Source organism: Borostomias antarcticus (assembly GCF_949987555.1).
Source record: "Borostomias antarcticus genome assembly, chromosome: 5".
Classification (NCBI taxonomy): Eukaryota; Metazoa; Chordata; class Actinopteri; order Stomiiformes; family Stomiidae; genus Borostomias; species Borostomias antarcticus.
The window spans coordinates 16,127,070-16,147,981 of NC_140238.1; the positions used below are offsets into that span (position 1 = coordinate 16,127,070).

Here is a 20,912-nt window from a genome sequence, read left to right on the forward strand (position 1 = left end):
TCTTCCACTCGGTTCATAGCCTTCAACATCCAGGGGTGGTGCTGGTCGCCGAGTGCGGGGCCGGGGAGGATGATCAGACATACATTCCCTGACCCATTTCAACAGTACATTGGATTCATTCCTGGAAGACTGTAGAACCTTGCTGAAGTCCATAGTGGAGATGGCTTTTTAGTACATTTAGTCAGGGATATAAATCTTCTTAGTTTTATTTATTTATTATTATTACAAATGTTCTTATTTTTATATTTCACTTTTTGGATCAATAATTATGTTCAGTTTATATTTTACTTTTTGGATCAATAAAAATGTTCAGTCTAAAAACATGACTTACTGTACTCCACAGGATACACGGTTCAAATTAGTTGGTAACGTTTTGAAAAAATATGGAGACATTTTTATTCATAGAACAATGTAGTGCCAGTATGAGTCTGAAAATCAACCTTCACTGTTGTACATATGGCATTTAAATAGAGACATTGCAAATTAGAAAACATTACTTCATAAATAGATTCAGTTATCAACATCCCTCAGAGCACATCCCAGAGCTAATAATAATAATTCTGATTTAAATATAGCGCTTTTCACATACTCAGTAGCTTTACACTAGAGGTGGGGGGAGGGGGTGAGACAAAAAGAATATCGCCACAGAACCAACACAAGGACACAAGAAAAGGTAGAGACGGGCTAGGAGAAGAGAAGAGGAAGGGGAGACGGTGGTGCCATCTATGGTGAGATTGAAGTTGTTGATAGGCCAATGTCAAAACATTGCAGATAAGAGCTGTTCAGGAGTCCAGACTGGATCAGGACTGTTTTTTGGGTCCTGTAGAATAGAAAAATGTCATTAGTGTTTGTTTTTCTACATGAATATTTAATGAAATCTGGATGTAAATAATCAGCACATGAATCACAATTCCATATTGAAGTTTAGACTTTGAAATAATCATCACATGATGCTAGTAACACAATCAGATACAGAATGGGCAGTGAATCTTAGACTATTGTTCACATACCAAGTCCTCTGGACATGTGTGCCTGTACCAGGTCCTCAACTGATGGAGGTGGTACTGGAGGGAGCAGACCTAGGTGTCTTGGGTCACTTTCACTTGGTGGCCTCGTCCTCGGAATCCCTGTTCCCGATTCCAGTCGTGTACTGACAATGTTGGCTTGGAGATCACTGATGTAGCTGTAAGTCTTTGGCTCTAATTCTGCAACAACCGTCCAGCGCTGTGACTTCTTGTTGAACTTCCGTTTAAAGCTGCATGATGGAAAAGGGAAAATAAACATAGACACAAAGTACATAAATTACTGTGATAAAAAATTAAATCTAGCTTGATTAAAAAGTACAGCATGGTTAATCAGTGTCCAGCTGATCCATAATGCCATGGCTTATTTGATGTGTGTGTGCCTACTACTCGCTACAAGTATACTTACATTTTATGGCCATTCTTGTTGATTGCCTGGGGCCGATCCTTGTGTGCATTGTAGTCTATAGCTGCCAAAAGGACCCGGGCGTGGCACACAGGAGGGGTGAAAGCGTAGCGTTTGCTGGCATACATCAACAAGTGATTGTGGTAGCTTTCCAGGTCTGCAGTGGATCTACAAATACATTCAGCACAAAGATGTTTCCTTTAGGCTTGTGACCAAGATTAGATTTCTCTAACATTTGATACACCAAACAATTACAGAAGCAAGACCAAGGAGCTGGTTGTGGACTTCTGACGGAGGACAGACCCCCCAACCCGATACCATCAAGGGTGAGGAAGTGGAGATGGTGAACTCATGCAAGTACCTGGGAGTGCACTTGAACAAGAGGCTAGACTGGACAGACAACACGGAGGCCATCTACAAGAAAGGACAGAGCAGGCTGCTACGGATGTTCTACCAGTCTGTAGAAGCCAGTGCACTGTTCTTTGCTATGGCCTCTTTGCTGTGGCCTGCTGGGGAGGCAGCACCAAGACTGGAGAGTCCAACAAACTCAACAAGCTGGTGAGAAAGGCCAGCTCCATTGTTGGACAGAAACTGGACAGTCTAGAGGCAGTGGTGGAGAAGAGGATGAGAGAAAAGCTGAACACCATATTTGAAAACCCCTCCCACCCCGTCTATGATGAACTGTGGAAGATGGGGAGTACCTTCAGCCACAGGCTCATCTCCCCCAGGTGCAGAACAGAGCGGTTCTCACACTCCTTCGTACCAGCAGCCATCAGACTGCACAACAGCCATCATATTGAACACCGAAACAGAATGTGCGGTAGTGAACACTGAACCCCCCCACCCTTCCTCAGACTCATAGCCCCCCCCCGGCTCATAAACACTGCTACCAATACTGCTACTAGCATCATAAATACTACTACTATCATGTTCATTGTTATGTTTGTTTATTATAATTATTGTGTTATGCTTATTATAGTTATTATTATTATTATTACTATTATTATTACTATTTCTTCTCTGTATCTGATTATACATAGGACTTTCAGACAAACCTGAATGTTATGTATTTGTGAGCCTGACGTAGCAACTTTGTGTCAAGGACAATGGCTCTCAAGGCTTGATGCGCTGGCGAGTCCATCTCCATCCACTCCTTGTTGATGTCCTCCTGAGGCTCATGGTGGCATCTTCCAAAAATCCAGCAGTGTTGATTTACCACGTGATTCAGCACACCTTGCCAATGTTTCTTTGAGAAAAATATATTTGAAACACAAATGGAGTTTAACACAACTAGGGGAAATGCACATTCCTGTGTAGGGTTCTACAGAGTATGTTACTGTGAGGTAAATTTGCTGAGATCAATATAACATGGACAACAATAGAGAGGATGGAGGATCAGGTCTGTTGGAAAATTCTCATGTAATCTACATCTGAGTATTTGATAATAGGTCTAGAGGCGGGGTTCTCAATTTAGGCTACAACAATTGAAATGGCTCAGACGCCAGTAAGAAAAGATTAGAAAAATGCCTATGTACACTCATCAGGAACTCATGTAAATCACTTTTAGATGATTGTTTTTACCACTACGCAGGGCCTAGCCATGGTGTAGAGCTGACAAGTTCAGGTTGTGTAAGTAAGTAAATCAGTGATGGTTAGTGGGGACGCTATGCGAGTGACGTGTAAAGGGTGCCAGAGTGCCGTGGTCTGTAATGGACTTGGTGCTTGTTTCTGTGTACCTACCACAAACTCTTCAACTGTGGTTGCCATTCTACAACTGTACCAATAGTGGTTGACTATGTCTCGCATCCAGTACAGTAGGGCTCCATTTCCCTTGAGTTGTCCTGCCTGTTTATGGACAAAGCAGATAGTACAGACCTGCAAACTCTGGAGTAGCGAAAAAGGTGATGACATACAAAACTAACACCCTCTAGATTCACTGAAACTACCATGGTTAACATAAAAAAGGTGACTGTAGCCAAAAGGTGACAGGTTTGCAGGTCTGAGATAAGTGATTAGTCATTCATGGCTTCACTAAGACCACTACTTGGATTTTTTGCATACATCAGATACATACCGCATTGATTTTTTGGGCCAAACACTTTGCACCATGCCACATATCCAGAGAGTGTTTCACCCCAGAGTCTTTGTACTTCCCTTTCTCTGGATCTGTAAAGATAAAACATTTGTGATCGAAATTATTGTAGTAAGGACAATAATTAGTTACAATTCAATTAACATTTTGAACACACGGTATTGACATGGCTACACCGTCAAAAACAGTATGCTCACCCCAGTCCCAATCAATGACACCAGTACTGGTGAGCTCACCTATACCTGTATGCTGTACACCCTTACACTACCCAGTGTTCAAACAACAATATTGCATCAATAAAACACCACACACATAATGGCAAAATTGGGTTATATAAAGATTGATTATATTATTATAAATCAGGCATACTCATCAGCGCTGCGATCTGAATGTGCCCATCAGTGACAAACTTACGTAGACAATGGGATTGGAGGGACAGAACGGTACATTTTCAGAGGAGTGGATGCTATTTCGCCTTCTCGTTCATACCTAACAAACAGCCGACAGTAATGTTACCGATAAAACATCTGCCCCATACTAATCGATAGAAAAGGAGAAGGAATAATATTAGCTAGCAAGCTAGCGAGGCTGCCTTCTCATTCATACCTAACAAACAGCGCACAGTAACATTACAGAAAAAACATCTGCACCATACTAATCGAGGGAAAATAAAGTAATAGGGTTTGACATCCTTGTTTTCAACTTAGCAATCTTAGCAAGCTAGTGAGACAAAAATGACTTACCAGTCCAGTAGAAAGACGGCCACCTCGGCGTCCGTTCTGAATCCCCTCTCAGCCTGCAACTTTCTCCACCTTGTAAAAGCCTCTCCACCAATGTTTACTCTCTTCTTTCTCTGATCCATTAGCCTTCGCCATTGGACATCCCTGTCCGGCTTCATTTTATCTCCTCCGGCAGACATACTGTACTGTACACTGTAGCTAGCTAGCTAACTTGGTTGTCTCTCGAAGTTCTTTCTAAAATACCCCGCTGTGAACTGAGCCAATCAGCAACGAACTGCTGGAATATGGGGGTATAACGTCACTATTATGTGCTCGGCGCGTGTTCGTGCGCTTGCTCGTGCGTCCTCGTGCGCGTGCGAGAAATGACGTATACGCAATTTTCGGGGACCACCTTCTCAAATTTGCTCTAGAGCGCATACTAGTGGTCAAAAACTACATCGCGTACCTTTAACTCCTTCGTCCGAGCCCTCTTCCAAGCCGTACTCTCCTGCTGTGTCTCGCCCTCCATTTGGTTTCTCTGGGATCCCTAATCACACCTTTGCCTCTGCCTCACCTACTCTCTCCGTTCCTGCTCCTGACTCACAAGATGACCGTCCAGGTTATGATCTCAGATCTGCTGGCTCTGTTGATTACCATCTGTTTACTGAGTTTGGTAAGGTGCTCTTACCAATAATCAGGTTTGCAGAGCATTTCGGTCTACTCAATGGACAACATGAAGCCGAAGACGATAAAACAAAAGGGCAGAGGTAATGAGATATTCGCAACACAACAGCAGGTTTGACATTTCTAATGAGCGTTATTTCTGCAACCGCAAACGGCATTTCCTGAGGGAGTGTAGACACTACGCTAGAATGCTGAAGTCTTCCCCTACTCAATAGGGACCTGCACTCTGTCAGTTCTCGAGGAAAAGTTGACTGACAAAAAAGGAGGAGGCACTCAGGATGCAAATAAAAAGTGATTTCATGTGGAGACAGACACAAAAAAAGGAGGAACGTTTCAGTCATTTTGGACCATTTTCAGCCCTGAATGCAAACATTTCAGCATGGTATATATAGGCGACAGCAATTGGCAAATGCCAAAAAAGGGGAGGGGCTGATCAATTGACCTAATTAGTAATCGAGCAGTCATCCTATATGACCACACAGAAAAAACATAGGGTGCGTGGACATGGCAATTAGACCCACAAAATACTTAGACAGATTCCATCTAAACTCCTAGCAAACAACATTGATATGAATTGATAATGTAGAAGAGCAATCAAACTACAAGGAAGTACAGGAGAAATCCAAGTTCCACAGTCCCAGTCCTAGAGTGGGGAAAAAATAAAAAATGAACAAGCAGTCATAGAAAGCAAGATAGAGATAATTCCTCATTGAGGCAATTGGGGTGCAGAGTTTCCATGTAGAATATCCATTTTGATTCTGCTTGCAATAGTCTCTGTTCAAGGTTACCGGTTTAAATAGGAGATATACTCATGCAGCACATCTAATGGCCCCTGCCACAAAACAAAACAGTCGATATATCTCTTATACATGAGAATATAATCAGAGAATGGATTGTTATATCTACCTGGGGCGGCTGTAGCTCAGTTGGTAGAGCGGGTCGTTCAGTGATCGAAGGGTCAGTGGTTCGAATCCCAGCTCCGACTGTCCACATGTCAAAGTGTCCTTGAGCAAGACACCTAACCCCAAATTGCTCCCAATGAGCAGGTTAGCACCTTGCATGGCAGCTGCTGCCATTGGTGTGTGAATGTGTGTGTGAATGGGTGAATGAGAGACCATTGTAAAGCGCTTTGAGTGCCGCTAAGGTGGAAAAGCGCTATATAAGTGCAGTCCATTTACCTACAAACACATGGTGTCTCGATGGGTTCCAGTTTTGGTCCTGACTTCGCCAACCTGTTCATGGGGTATTTGGAACATAAATTTTTCCACAATAACAATCCATTCTCTGATCATATTCTCATGTATAAGATATATATCGACGACTGTTTTGTTTTGTGGCAGGGGCCATTAGATGTGCTGCACGAGTATGTCTCCTATTTAAACGACATAACCCCCTCAATCAAGTTTAAGCTTAGAGCACAGCATGCACGAGGTCCCTTTTTTAGATACTAGGGTATGTATACAAGACAACTGTATCTCCACCACCTTGTATACAAAACCCACTGACAAAAACCGTCTCCTACATGCCACAAGTTTTCACCCTACCTCCTTAAAGAAGGGTCTTCCTTTTTCTCAATTTTTGAGATTGAGATCGAAACTTGGTTATGTGTATTGTTTGCCTTGTCCATGGCCATGTCCGAATACCCATACTAAGATATGCGATTGGTCATTTCAAGCAAATACCTCCCCTTTTACCGTGAACGCGCTCATAGCTAGATTGGACCAGCTGTAGACTTAACGAGTTGATAGCCACTGTCCGTTTAAATCTGTGATTGCGGTTGTAGTTTACTTGAGCGCGCTAGTGAAAAGTTATCCTGGATATGTTGAACGAGCTTCGTAGTAGAGGGCTCTGGTGGTGCTTAGTCAGTTATTGAATTTATGTGCAGTAATTGAACATTTGAAATACTCCTGTTTTGAAATTGAATGAACGTCCAGCCTGGCTTATGTGCATGGCTGGCTAGTTTCTGTTCCGAGGCCTCATTTATAAAACCTTGCTCGTACTAAAGGTTGCGGACATCCGCAAGTTCCAAAAGGTACACACAACGATTTTCTGATTTATAACGAAATGCGCACCCCTACTAACACACGCAGGTTGCGCAAACGTTCTACATACGGCCGCTATAGGTGACGATTCATCTGCGCCACGTGCGGAAATTACGCGGCCATTTATGGAAACGCGAGATCTGCCGATTAGTAGCCGCTACGTTAGAACGACACGTCATTTAGAAGTTGCGGCCGCGTGCAAAGAATGCACGTGATCACGTGGGCAGGAACTTCCGTAATAAACTCACTTGGCTGACACTAGATTTACAGGTATTTATATGACTTGGTCTGCACGTCTTTTTCGCACGGTGCAAATATGGTTGCGGCCGCGTGCAAAAAACGTGGGCAGGAACTTCCGTAATAAACTCACTTGGCTGACACTAGATTTACAGGTATTTATATGACTTGGTCTGCACGTCTTTTTTGCACGGTGCAAATATGGTCACTTACTTACTAAACCCTGACCACTGGCTATATTTAGCATTTGCAGTACCACTGGCTATATTTAGCATTTGCAGTACCACTGGCTATATTTAGCATTTACCAGTACAAAAACGAATTAATGCTATATGGGGATATAGCAGCAGGCATTATGATACAAACCAATATAAGACTGAACACCATTAACAGTTTAGAACATATTATTACACAAAGTACATTACAAATTAAAAGTATACATATTTACAAGGATGAGGTTTACGGTCTGTCACATTACGCATAGCCAGAAAAGCAAAAAAAAGTATGTACAAGCTCTGGCTAGCAACCCATTATCTGACAATTGCAAAAGTTCTAAAAACAAAAATGAAACAAAGTGCGCATTCTGTGGCAGGCAGACCGGGAACAGACCGTTGTATCCCACAAAAAAAAGGTTAAAATTTACAAAAACTATTTACAAAAAAGGCATCCATCCTGGCAGGCTGGAAATGCAGGTTTAGGGAGACGGGCTGGGGGTCACCCACATCTGAATCGAGGGTCTGGGCAGAAGAGGTCATCCTCATCTGAATACTCCACTGTGGTCAGGGCTGGAGCTGCGGTCAGGGGCTGGGCTGGGGAGGTCAGCTGGGCTGGAGCAGATGCCTAAGGACATAATGAAATGTCTGTAAAAGCAAGTCGCATACGTTCATTGGAAGCGTGCCATGTCACTGGATACGAGAAAATGAACTGCCTGACATCACATACCTTTTTGCATCGAGCAGGGGCATGTTTCAGAATCTCCTGCAGCTGGGCAGACACCTCCGTCACAGTGGTGCTTGGCTTACAGGCCATAACTGCACCTTTTAACCAAAAAGGGAATGGTTTCAATGCACATGGCATGAAGCAAAGACAATGTATTATTTTGCGAAAATATGAACAATCCCTTACATAATATGACATTGTAGAGGGTCATATTCTTCAGAGGCTTCTTCCCCCTCTTCCCATGGATGCTGTAGACACACCACACTCTGTGTATGGCAATGGCTGACAGCACCCGCCGTCCACATCTGGCAGATCTTTGCCGCCAATGGAACTCAGATATCGTGTCTGCAAAACATAAAGACAATCATTTACTTTTACATTTCCTTAACACTTCCCTGCAAAAATAAGGAACAAAGTTCTGCCCTGAAGTTACTCACCATCTTCCTTTGATGATCCTTGTCCTTCAGCTGCTCCTCCTCCGTTTTAGCAGGGTGCAGGTCATCCAGTACTGCTCCCCGATAGCTGTCTGCAGACTCGCCGGACAGTCTCTGCTCCAGCCTCTGCTCCAGCCTCATCATTGTTTGTGCCATCTCCCTCAGACTCTGCATGACGCTGGAGAACTGCTGACACATCATCCTCTGGAAGTCTGGATATTAAACACAGATGTGGCTATAAGTAATTGTACGGTCCCATAATGGATATTCAACTCAAAGTATATCCCTACATGCAGCATTAAGTAGTTCACAAAATTCAGCATACCAGCATCTGCAGAGCTTGATGGCAACACTGCTGGAGCTGTTGGTCTCACAGGCGATGGCATCAGAGAACTACCTGAAAACCAGAGGATAAAGGGATGAGCAGGAAACTATGGTGCTTGCGCCGTAGTGATTCTGGCATAAGGGGAAGAATCAACTCGACATGAGACATGTCAGACCCTGACCTGGTCTGGCCGGGGTGCTAATCGCTGATGCATGCTGCTCGTGCCTGGACGTCTGAAGGTCTGAAGGGCCTGGGCTTACAGCGCCTTGGCTCAAAGGACCCGGGCGATGAACATCTACTGCCGAGTAGTGAGATGTGAGATGAGTGAATTAGTGAACTGAGTACATGAGTCTTCAGAAAGTCCTGAGTTAACTGTAAGTGTGTAAATATGCATAGACATTTCACCAACACAAACATGCATGGATACCTGCATTGATAACTGGCAGAGCAGGCCTTCCGGCTCTGGCACCTGGCATAGCTGGTCTGGTCTGAGTTCTGCCGACCGGCTGCCTGGGCACTGGAACATATAGTAGAGGTAAATTAGCTCAGATTAGTCAACTCAAGTAGTACTCTTTTGGGACTGTTGAATGCACTTTATTATATTACCTTCGTCACTGGAGTCATAGCGCGTGTTGCGCTGTCTCTTCCTTGTGTCTTGGGAGTTAATCCATGGATGACTGCTGCTCAAACACCTTCGCCAAGGCACTGGCTACTTCATAATGCTCTGTGTGTTCCTCAGCAGAGACAGAGGTTGTCATGGCTCCTCTTGATGTGCTTTTGGAGGTAGATCTGGGAGGTATAGGAGAATGGGCACTCAGAGCAGGAGAACACCCAAGTCTTGTACAACTCTAACATCACAGCTAGGAGAGCGAATGAGAGAGACCATTAAAAAGGATTATCTCACCTGTAGTACTAGTTCAAATATAGAGTGATTATACGTCATTGTAAATGAGAGCTTACTCTCAATTGATTCACGAGGTTAAATAAAGATTGAATGAATATGTAGCTAGTGGGGGGTTACAACCACACAACTGTGGAGAGAGAATGAGACACTTGGTTCCCTCCTCTACTGGTGTTCATGGCAATGGCCACACACCTGGAATACTCCAACCCTGATTTAAAGGCATAAAAGTGGGGAACACATTCTTGAGACGGTTCCTAAAACTGGAGGGGAAAAAAACGGGAAAATGATCTTCCCTCTCCTCATCACTCACTTCTGCATGGGGCTGAGCTCTACCCTGTCAGCAGTGGCAATACATGGGATAGCGGCTCAGCACACAGGAGAACTGCACAGAGAGGAAGGAGGAGAGAGAAAACCAACAACAAAAAAGGCAAGAAGGGTTAATAACTGAGCGAATCTTGCAAGTTTGCACTGCAGGGAAGCAATTGCTCAATTTCCCTGATATTGTGGCGTCACTGGCGTCAGTGATGCGTCTTATGAATCTCACATGCCTACCGCTAACATTAACTCAATATCAATATTCCCATTTGTTTATCCCGTCTATGGAAACGTATGTGCATTTGTTCTTACGTGTGCCTGCCTATATTGATGATCAGGTGTTTCTCCACCTAAGGGCTGGCCAGACAGAACCATCAGAGACCATTGGGCTGAGCTGAGGAGAGAGCGACATGTTAGAGTGTATGTGTGCATATGTATATGGTGCTCTTCTGTTAATACTCATGAGGGCATTCAACTGAACAAGACTCACAGAGCCTGTGGTGCTGTCCCAGGACTGCCCCTGGGCACGCCTGTCACCGTCTTAGCGCCTCTTCCTGTCCCGCTCACCTGCTTCTTGCTCAGTTCAAACAAGAACTGGGAGGTTGGCAACTGAGAGCATGGGAGGGGAGAGAGAGAGAGAGAGTGGGTGGACCCTCTCGTTGGCTGACATGCACACTCCACAGGACCACGTGATTTCTGACACGTTTAGAGGAACAGGGCAACATGTCTACCACCCTTCACACTCAGTAATTAAATAGATTTTGCAAGACACTATATTAGTAGTCCACATCATGAGTACCTATTATGCAAAATTTGGATTTGTATGTGAGTCTTAACGTAGTACACAATTCTTTACCCGTTTGACAGCATGAGCAACCATTTCAACAGTTAAGAGTAACATGAAATCACATCCCAAAGCCACCAAGATGGCTGCTGTAACCAAAAAAGCCAAGATGGCTGCTATAACAAATCCTGCTAGCTAGCCTAGCTCCGTTGTTGGGGCTTCTAGTATTCTGTTAACGTTAACTTCGGAAAAATGAATGCCTAAAAACAAACACATACTAACAGTGTCGTGGGTTAATGCGAAATCAATGAGTAAGCTAATTATCGCATTTTATTCCAAGCGATGAAACAGTACGAACGTGCAGGAGCTCGCGCGAGCCTGCTAGACTTGAGAAGACTCCACCATTGCCCGTAATTAGGAAACAATGGCCCACGACAACACTTCATAAAAGTTATAGTGTACACAACTGAAATATTCTCAGGTTGCCAAGCCAACATTATAATTTAAGCTACAATTACACAAAAGCGAAAGTTATAACAATAATTGCGACAGAGTAATTTTACGTAGGCTACTTAGCTAGCCATGATGTACAGAAAAAGGCTAATCACGTTAGCTGGCTAGCTAGTTAGCTAACATTGGAAAGAGAGCATCTTCATATAGATAATCATTACAAAAGGGTAGCTTGCACATAACTTTGGTGTTTTATCTGGGACGATACCAAAATACATAGCTAGCTATGTATACATTGAAATTGAGATACTTACAGGATCTGTGTTGTCGCGGGGACAAAGACAGCGTGTTGGTCTTTCTCAATCGTTTCTGTTTCGAACGGAAGTAACCTGTCGTCGTTTTCTTCTTCTTCGCTGGATTTAGTGGCGGATCGCAAACAACTTTAATGTGCATACAGCCACCTACTGTACCAGAGTGTGTAACTTGTTTGTCTAGTTCTTCAATTGTGTCACCTAAGAAAGTAGCCCAATGCCTTGCATTCTTTGTTTTACGTTCACTGCTCAGCGTTCATTGCTCACATTTAGGTTGCAAAATTAGGACTTTATTCATAGGCATATTTTTTATCATTATTTTTATTAGGCCTAGACTGCAAATCTTTAGTGTTTATATTAACTGTAAATGAGAAATTACACACAAAACAGTCTTGCAGGATTTCTCCTCATTATTACAATTCTGTAACTGTATGACTTCAAATTTTATAAAATTTTATAAAAGTAATTTACAAATGTTCTGACCCACTGTGACACATTTCCAATAAAGTCAGATTGGGACTGTGATGTAACCACATTGTCACGTTATTTAATTACATCGTAGTTACGGATTTAAGCAGCAGTGGCGGCTACATTCCCTTACAGCAGTGGTTCCCAAAGTGGGGGTCGGGACCCCCTGGGGGGTCGCGAGACGGGGATGGGGGGTCCTGAGATGATGAGGTGGGGAGGTTGCGAGATCATGAAAACAATTCAAAATATCCTGTTAACCATAATTGTTACAAAAGGTAAAAATAGTATTTACATTAATAATAATACAGCTACTGCTTTTGTAAAATATTACAATAGATTGTGATCTTTTGTTGTTGTTATGCCTATTAGTGCGTGTGCGCGCAAACATTTGCATGCTTCAACCACCTGCAGGTATAATAGAGGGGGTCGCAAGTCTCTGGCACCGTTATTTTGGGGTCGCGGGCTGAAAAGTTTGGGGACCCCTGCCTTACAGTGTCCTTGAGGACGGCTATTTTGGTTATTTTGCGACTGAAAAGGCAAGTGTCAGCTAGGTGTCAGCTAGGTCCGCTGCTGGTACCGTTGCAAAGTTACCACAATACCACCAATGTGTCCCGTCAGTTTTACGTACTGTGTTAGTAGGGACATATGTCCCACACCGGGTTCCCCATTATAAATCTCAATCAACTCTAAACTTGGTGCACGTGAGCGCGCGTTTTGTCCCACCCTCTTAACGCCCATAAATGCCTATAAATGGCCAGTGAAACGCCTCCAATTCACAGAAATCGATACAGCCCAAATCTAACATGACAGCGAATGTGGCAGCAAAAAATCGGAAGCGGCTCATGCATAGACATATACACCAGACGTCGCATTGACGTTGAGTTGATTGCTGCCGGACGAAAAATGCGGCCGCCTTCTTGGTCCGGTAAACGTACCGGTACGGAGCTCCGCGAGTCAACTAGTGATGGGTCGGTCGCGAACGATACGGCTCTATGTGCCGGCTCTTTTAAGTGAACAATGATAAATACATAGTTGTTAGCTGATAGACACAACTAAAACTGTTGGATGCTGCTGTTTTGCACTTTGTAATTTTTTATTTTATTCATTTATTATTTATGTTATTTGACTGTTATGGATAGTTCAAAGACAAAAATATTTGTTTCTACTTATCTTTAGAGTTATCTCTTGATGCAGGGTTACTTTTACTGACTGAAACTGCTGAGGAGAGCGGTTTTCACGTGACATCGGTACCGGACCAATATGGTGGCCGTATTTTGCACCGCTCAATCCATTACGAGTCATACCGTGTTCATATCTATGGGCTCATGAGCCACTCGTCGTCATTGGCCAGTAAGTCTTGCCGGTCCCTGCCGAATTCCTTCATCCACATCATCCAAAAGCAGTAGGCTAGCCTACATATAAAGCAGACATTGTGCGTCATTACGCATTGGAATTGCATGCCTTTTTATACCCACCCACGGACATTATATGGAACAGGTGCGATTGTCATTGACAATATATGAACCACGCACATGCTTGTTTGATTTCATTTCTGGGTATAGGAGACGATACAGGGATGACATGTAGAGGCGAGGACACTTATTTCCGACAATGCTGGATCCCTACTAACACAGTGGGTTGCAGCAACGTTGCACATAAGTTGTACTTAGGTAAATTGCAATGTTGTGACAACGTCCATCTATGGTCGAAAATAACTTTACCCTCCTAAGTCTAATTAGACTTTACTGCAACGTTGCAGAAACATTGGCAACATGGGTCCCTGCAACGTCATCACATAACGTGACAGTAACGTTGTATTACAGTCCTATTAGGCTAGCAATCGGGCTATCCCGTGACGTCACTGCTTGCTGGTTCACAGTTAAAGTAGGCAGGATTCTTTGCCAAACTGCTCCTGTATTATTATTATTTTAAAATTTTCGCTTATATCCTTCATATTGTACTGTATGTTGAGGTTAATAACTCATCTTAGAAATGTTATTGATTGTATATTTCCCTGTTTGTTATAAATTGAATGCTTTTTCATTAATTAAAAAAAATTCTAACTTTTCGGTGTCGACCAAGATATCATTTTTCAAAAGACGAGTCGAGAAATCCCATTCATTCTCTCGGCATTATGGAACGCTACCACTAGGGGGCGATGATATTACTTTCCCTCCCTATAGATGGGTTCGCCGCCTACGTCACAGCAGAGTGCGCACGCAGCCTCTTGGTAAAAAGGCAAACGAACTCGCTAGCCGCAGTAGCTCCGTTTCATGTAGCTAATTATGCCTCAAAGCTGCTGTGCTGTGAACTGTACAAACAGAAAAGGACAAGATGATGGCCACAGATTCTTCAGCATCCCCTCGAGATGTCACCCTTTTCAGAGGAACCGCCGAAAGCTGTGGTTTAAAGCCATAAAGAGAGCAGATTGGGGACCAACAAACACTTTTTGGTGTGGTGCGCACTTCATCTCTGGTAGCTTACGTCACATCTGGGTTTTTTTCTCATCAAATTACATTGATTTGACCGTTGGTTTAGCTATTTATTTGTTTACTTACCGGTAATATAAAATTTAAGTAAACAGAAGTAACTGGGCAATTCCATGTAAATGTCAACCTCATCATGAAAAAATAAAGTTATACTATACATAGCAAAATCACTTTAAAATATATCATCAAGGTCTATATTTTGGTGTACTGAATTCATCTGATCAGATCATTTAAGAAATTGCATATTTCCACCCATTACAACAGGTATCAGAGTAATTAAAAAATAACATTTTCAGTTAACCTAATTGTATGAGTTGTTGAAAGGGCATAAGGGCCTATTTTTTCCACTCACACGGGTTCCACAGCCTCTCATGTGGAGATAAGGGGCTTGTAATGCAATATGTATAATATTGGGTCATTTGAGTTCATCCCTTTAACGGTTGAGCCATGTCAAGATGACGCGCTTTTACAGGACAGCCAATGTCACGTCCGTAACGTTTTTCAGCAAAAGTCGTTATAAAAATTACAATTTACATGCAATATTGCCCAAACTTTCTGTGCAAAGCTAACTTTCACTGATGTCATATATGCATCATATAGTTGTTCTAATCTCTTTCTAAATGTGTATTTTCCACGTTACGGATGTGACCGTTATGGACGTGACATAAACCCCAACATTGCTGAGCGCAGATTTCCCGTTAGAATCGCAAATAACCAAATTGCCAGTCCTGTTATAGCTTATTACACATTCTGTCTGGCATGCAGTCTCGACATCAGTTAAGTAAATTATTATGATTTATTTCAAGTGAATGTCAAATTTGAGATCATTGTCTATCATGAAGCATTTGTTAGAAGAAAGGTTACATTTAAGAATTCCCACCGCGATGTCCATGAAGCATTTAGAGAAGCTCCCGTTTACCAAAATGAAGGCTACAATTAATGGCTACGATTATAAGGTCCATTGCATTGTTAAAACCAGGCCAGGTCCAGCCTGGCTTATGTGCGTGGCTGGCTTGTTTCTGTTCAGGACTGGTCGAACGGAACGGAAGCTAGTTATGCCACTGAAATAGCTGTGAATTGAAATGACATGAAATAATGTCTGATAAATTAAGATAGGTCTTGTCGCCTGGACACATCAGTTCACATGCTTCCAATGCTAATCCAGCACAATAAGAGCAGGATAGCCAATTAGCTCATGAAATCGCAACAACTAGCAGCAGCTTCCATAACATTAATGGTAGCGGTCAGTAGGGCTGTCGCGGTTTAGAAATTTCCCCAGCGATACAAAAGGGTGGCTTTCAAAGGGTGGCTTTTTATGCGGTATTATTGCGCTATTTTTTCTTCTTCCCCCCTGTGCTTTATAAATGAGATTTTTATAGTGTGTGTACTGTAGCCTACCTCTTATTTGTTTCAATACATTTTTATCAAACGAAAACATCGGCTACATTAAATAAATACTGTAGCAGTCAATCGGAATTTCATTACAGGAATACAATGGTGCCTTTTAACACAAACAGGCAATACACAGAATACAAATTTAATAATAAAGCAAAATAAATAGGCTATAAAACAAATATGCTTCTTTTATGAAATGGTTACCAAAGAAAGACAAGATAAACTGTAAATTAAAGTAGGCTCTAAAAAATAGGAAAATCCGAACCATTTAGCCTATAATTAAACAATAGCCTAACAATAATACAATGAAAGACTTCTCTAAAGCACAACTTAACTTGTATGGTAGAGTGTAGGCCTACATGAGAAGGCACTGGCTATACTGACAGGGGTTTTCATGTCCTTGTTACACTTAAGGAACACCAACATATTTACTTTGTGTGGTTTCAGTGAGGATCGGAGTGGGGTAACAATGTTACCGGCAGCACTAAAAACTCTGAAGATGTGCTCGTTGCACAAATGCACATATACTTGCGTGCGACTTTAGAGAGCAGGGGAAATCTAGCTTTGTTTTCGTGCCACCAGGCGAGGGGGATCCCCGTTGGGGTTGATGGGCTCCTCCTGCAGGTAATGTGTGAGTTCTGTGTCTGCTCAAGCTCTCTTGGGAATGCGCACGGGGGTGGTTGCGCGTGACTTCAGCATGTCTCCAAGTGTCCTCCTCTTCTTTGCTGCAGGTGGCTCCTCTTGCGCCTCTTCCTCTCCAAGCGCTTTTATTACTATTATTTACATTTATGGGCTTGAGCGCAATTAAAACCCGACATTTTCTTTCTAAATTGGCTGTTTATAAGTAACTCATTCATTCCGAGTTGTTTGGATGACAGAACTATGCTACGTGCTAGATCTTCTTCCATATAGCCTTCTTCTCGCAATGGACTCGCAAGGTGTAGTAGGCCTACCTGCAGGTGCCATAGAAGGCATGCGAAAACCCTTACATTTCAAATAGTAGGCTAACCTTTGATTCACTGGTGATAAAAATCATAATTGACAAAAGGAATTAACAATCAGACTTCTGAAATACGTTATGAACCTAAATGTGTTCAGAATTATTACGCACGGAATCATAAATACCTAAACATGGATTGGAAGCAAAATTGCGTCTATCGGGCAAAAAAACAATATGCGTGTCCCATTTATTTTGTCACTTATCTACACAGCCTACTGACAAGTGTTAGGCCTGATTGTAAATACATGCTTCGGAAATTGATTTACAAATGGAAATAAATGCTTTGGAAATTGATTAACAAATTTCGAATATCTGTCTCAACTCCGTGTAATGCTGAAGACACGGCCTGTCGGAATGGTGTGTTTGTTTAGGGAAGGCTAAGTGAGAAAAAAGTAAGTCCATACCTGATATTTATTTGACAGCTCTAATGGGAAAAGCCTCATGAAACATAAGAACAAAATGAAAAAACGTTAGTTACCGCGGTTGATGCGGTCGTCTGAGGAGTAGCGCGTTTTGTTTCACAGTACCGTGGTCGTGCAATATTGTGGTAACCGCGACAGCCTTAGCGGCCAGTGGCTAAAGCAGTTACACTGATGATTCCTGTAACGTTAGCTATTTCGCTGCAATTGGTTGAACTTATGTTTCTGGACAAAGGTAAGAGATAAAAAGATTGGAGTAAAAAGATGAACGTGTGGAGGTTTGGGGTATAGTCCCATAAAGTCATCCCCACCAGGGCCTTGAACCCCCGTCTCCCGGGTGGGAGTCCTATGCTTTCACCGCAACTCTACTTGTGCAGTGGAGATCGGCAGGTTGATTTTGGTGTCCTTCTTTATTTTGGTGTGCTGGGACTACTGCCTCTTGTGGTGCCAACAGAGAAATGCAGGTCAACATTGACCGGAGGGAGGGAGGGATAACCAGACAAACGCTATTCTAGGTGTGCTGGCTTACAGCCATGCACAAAAACACACTGCCTCTTGTGGTAGCAACACAGAACTGCAGGTCAACCCGACGGAGGGAGTGACAACCGGACATTTGCTATCTTTGGTGCGTCGCCACGCACAACAATGCATTTAGACACAATCCCCTCAATAGCCTACTATTTTGGCGGCCGTCTTGAAAATCTTCAGAGCCATTTAAAATGGTTTTCTTCATGTCAAAACTGACATTTAGAGTCACTTTAGGTGTCAATAAAAGTGCTGTGATAGTTTGATTGTTGATTTCCCAAAGTGTTTCTATGTGCATTTCAGATGCGTCACATCCATAACGGCACAACGTCACATCCATAACGCTGTTTATTAGGGCCCGAGCACTGGCGGTGCGAGGCCCTATTGAATTTCGAAGGATTATTAGGGCCCGAGCACTGGCGGTGCGAGGCCCTATTGAATTTCGAAGGATTATTAGGGCCCGAGCACTGGCGGTGCGAGGCCCTATTGTATTTCGAAGGATTATTATTCTCCTACCTTCTTCTTCCAAAACAAATGCCTTTTTGGCGGCCTAAACATCGATGAAAACTTTGCAGATACGTCAGTCCCGATGAAAAATTTGATAATTCATGGGTGACGAAAATGGGCGTGGCAAAACGGCTCAAGAGCGCCCCCTGGAAAATTTAAAATGGCGAGCCCCACCTTTCAGTTTGATGTAGGCGAACGAAATTCGGAGGGCATATGTAGTTCATCGAGACGCACTAAAATGTCTCTTGGAGCTATACCCAACATGCAACAGGAAGGCCGCCATTTTGCTTTTAATGTGCCATTTTGTCCTTGTTTTGACCATTTCCATGCCTCGTACTTCGACGAACTCCTCCTACAGATTTCATCCGATCAACTTCATATCGGGTCAGCTTAATCTTAAGACCTTTGTGATCAAAAGTTATCAAAAAAATTGAGTTTTCACCAAACACCCTTGCCGTGGCGCCCCGCCAAAGTTTGACATTTCGCCATAAAACACGAAGTCATCATAACTCCTCCATACATTATCCAATTCGTCCGATATATCTCACGCTTCATGAAGGTTCTGTCCTGAACACATCTATGTGTCAGTATTGCGTCATACTTATAGCGCCACCTATTGGTGAAACAGGAAGTCCTCATAACTCCTCCATACATTATCCGATTTGTCCGATTTATCTCACGCTTCATGACGGTTCTGTCCTGAACACATCTATGTGTCAGTATTGCGTCATACTTATAGCGCCACCTATTGGTGAAACAGGAAGTCCTCATAACTCCTCCATACATTATCCAATTTGTCCGATTTATCTCACGCTTCATGACGGTTCTGTCCTGAACACATCTGTGTCAGTATTGCATCATACTTATAGCGCCACCTATTGGTGAAACAGGAAGTCCTCATAACTACTACATACATTATCCAATTTGTCTGATATATCTCACGCTTCATGACGGTTCTGTCCTGAACACATCTATGTGTCAGTATTGCGTCATACTTATAGCGCCACCTATTGGTGAAACAGGAAGTCCTCATAACTCCTCCATACATTATCCGATTTGTCCGATATATCTCACGCTTCATGAAGGTTCTGTCCTGAACACATCTATGTGTCAGTATTGCGTCATACTTATAGCGCCACCTATTGGTGAAACAGGAAGTCCTCATAACTCCTACATACATTATCCAATTTGTCCGATATATCTCACGCTTCATGACGGTTCTGTCCTGAACACATCTTTGTGTCAGTATTGCGTCATACTTATAGCGCCACCTATTGGTGAAACAGGAAGTCCTCATAACTCCTGCATACATCATCCGATTTACACCAAATTGCTGACGCTTCATGAAGGTCACCTTCTGAACACATCTATGTGTCGGTATTGAGTCACACTTACAGCGCCACCTACTGGTGAAACAGGAAGTCCTCATAACTCCTACATACGTTATCCGATTTACTCAACATTTCTCACGCTTCATCAAGGTACCGTCCTGAACACATCTATGCTTCGGTATTGAGTCACGCCTAGAGCGCCACCTACTGGTGACAGGAAGTTTCTCTCAGTACTGCACACCGAAATAGCACAGCCTTTAACGGCGCAGCACCCCGACACGCATGGGGTGCGAGGGCCCGCTCACTGCTGCTCGCAGCCCTAGTTCCTCATACAATTCTAAATAAATTATTAAATATTTTAAATCCTGCTATTTTCATGTTCAGCCAAGACTCCATCATCATGTGGATATCAACATTTCTGCATTAGACTTAAAAGTTAACAGTTTTTTTTTTAAAGTATAGTGTCCAGAAAACGACCGTCTTTTTTTGTTGTCATTTTGAGTGCGGATGTCACATCCATAACGCTGGAATTGCCCAACTCATAACCTGCACGCTAAACTAAGTTCAGGAATTGGAAGCCTAATGCTAGCTAGCTAACATTAGCTAATGCTAGCTAGCACGCTACCTAGTGTTAGCTAGCTAAGTCAAGGCCCGAACTTGGCTAACGTTTAGACAATATTGCAAATACTCCGACAAACTATTGCAAACCTTTTTTCTGTTACTGCTGGCTTGGTGTTCGCCGCGAACATTTGCAGAAACATAAGCGAACGGTCTGAGCTGGTAGTTTGTGTTAGTTAACGTTACTCTAAAATGGCCGCTGGACATGTGAATTGTTTGTTTGTTTGACTCTGCTGAATTTGAGACTCACATTGGGAGCTCGCTCGTGTCAGGCTTTCTAAGGCCATCATGAATCTTAGGCTAATTTTACATAGGCAAAAGTGAAGGCGAAGCCAAGATAATGCTTTATATATTTTCCATTTGTCTGGAAAGTGGGAGACTGAGAACGATGCCACCCACGAGGTAAGCGGGGTACCATGGACAATAACGTTGGCTCGAAACAAAGATGGAGGCAACTTTGTTTGCCACATTAGTAGTATCGGTGTGTATTGTTGGA

The 20,912-nt window shown here is 42.9% G+C and overlaps 1 protein-coding gene across 1 annotated transcript in view; it reads left to right on the forward strand.

The window, feature by feature from the left end:
- Positions 1-1,768: 1,768 nt before the first annotated feature.
- LOC311309632 (T-cell receptor beta-1 chain C region) overlaps positions 1,769-20,912 on the forward strand; it is a gene marked incomplete at its 5' end in the record, with an annotated part of 31,710 nt that continues 12,566 nt past the window's right edge. Inside the window, one exon of the mRNA XM_084438963.1 lies at positions 1,769-1,888. Coding sequence (XP_084295089.1) covers positions 1,769-1,888 — 120 coding nt within the window. The remainder of the gene's footprint in view (positions 1,889-20,912) is intronic.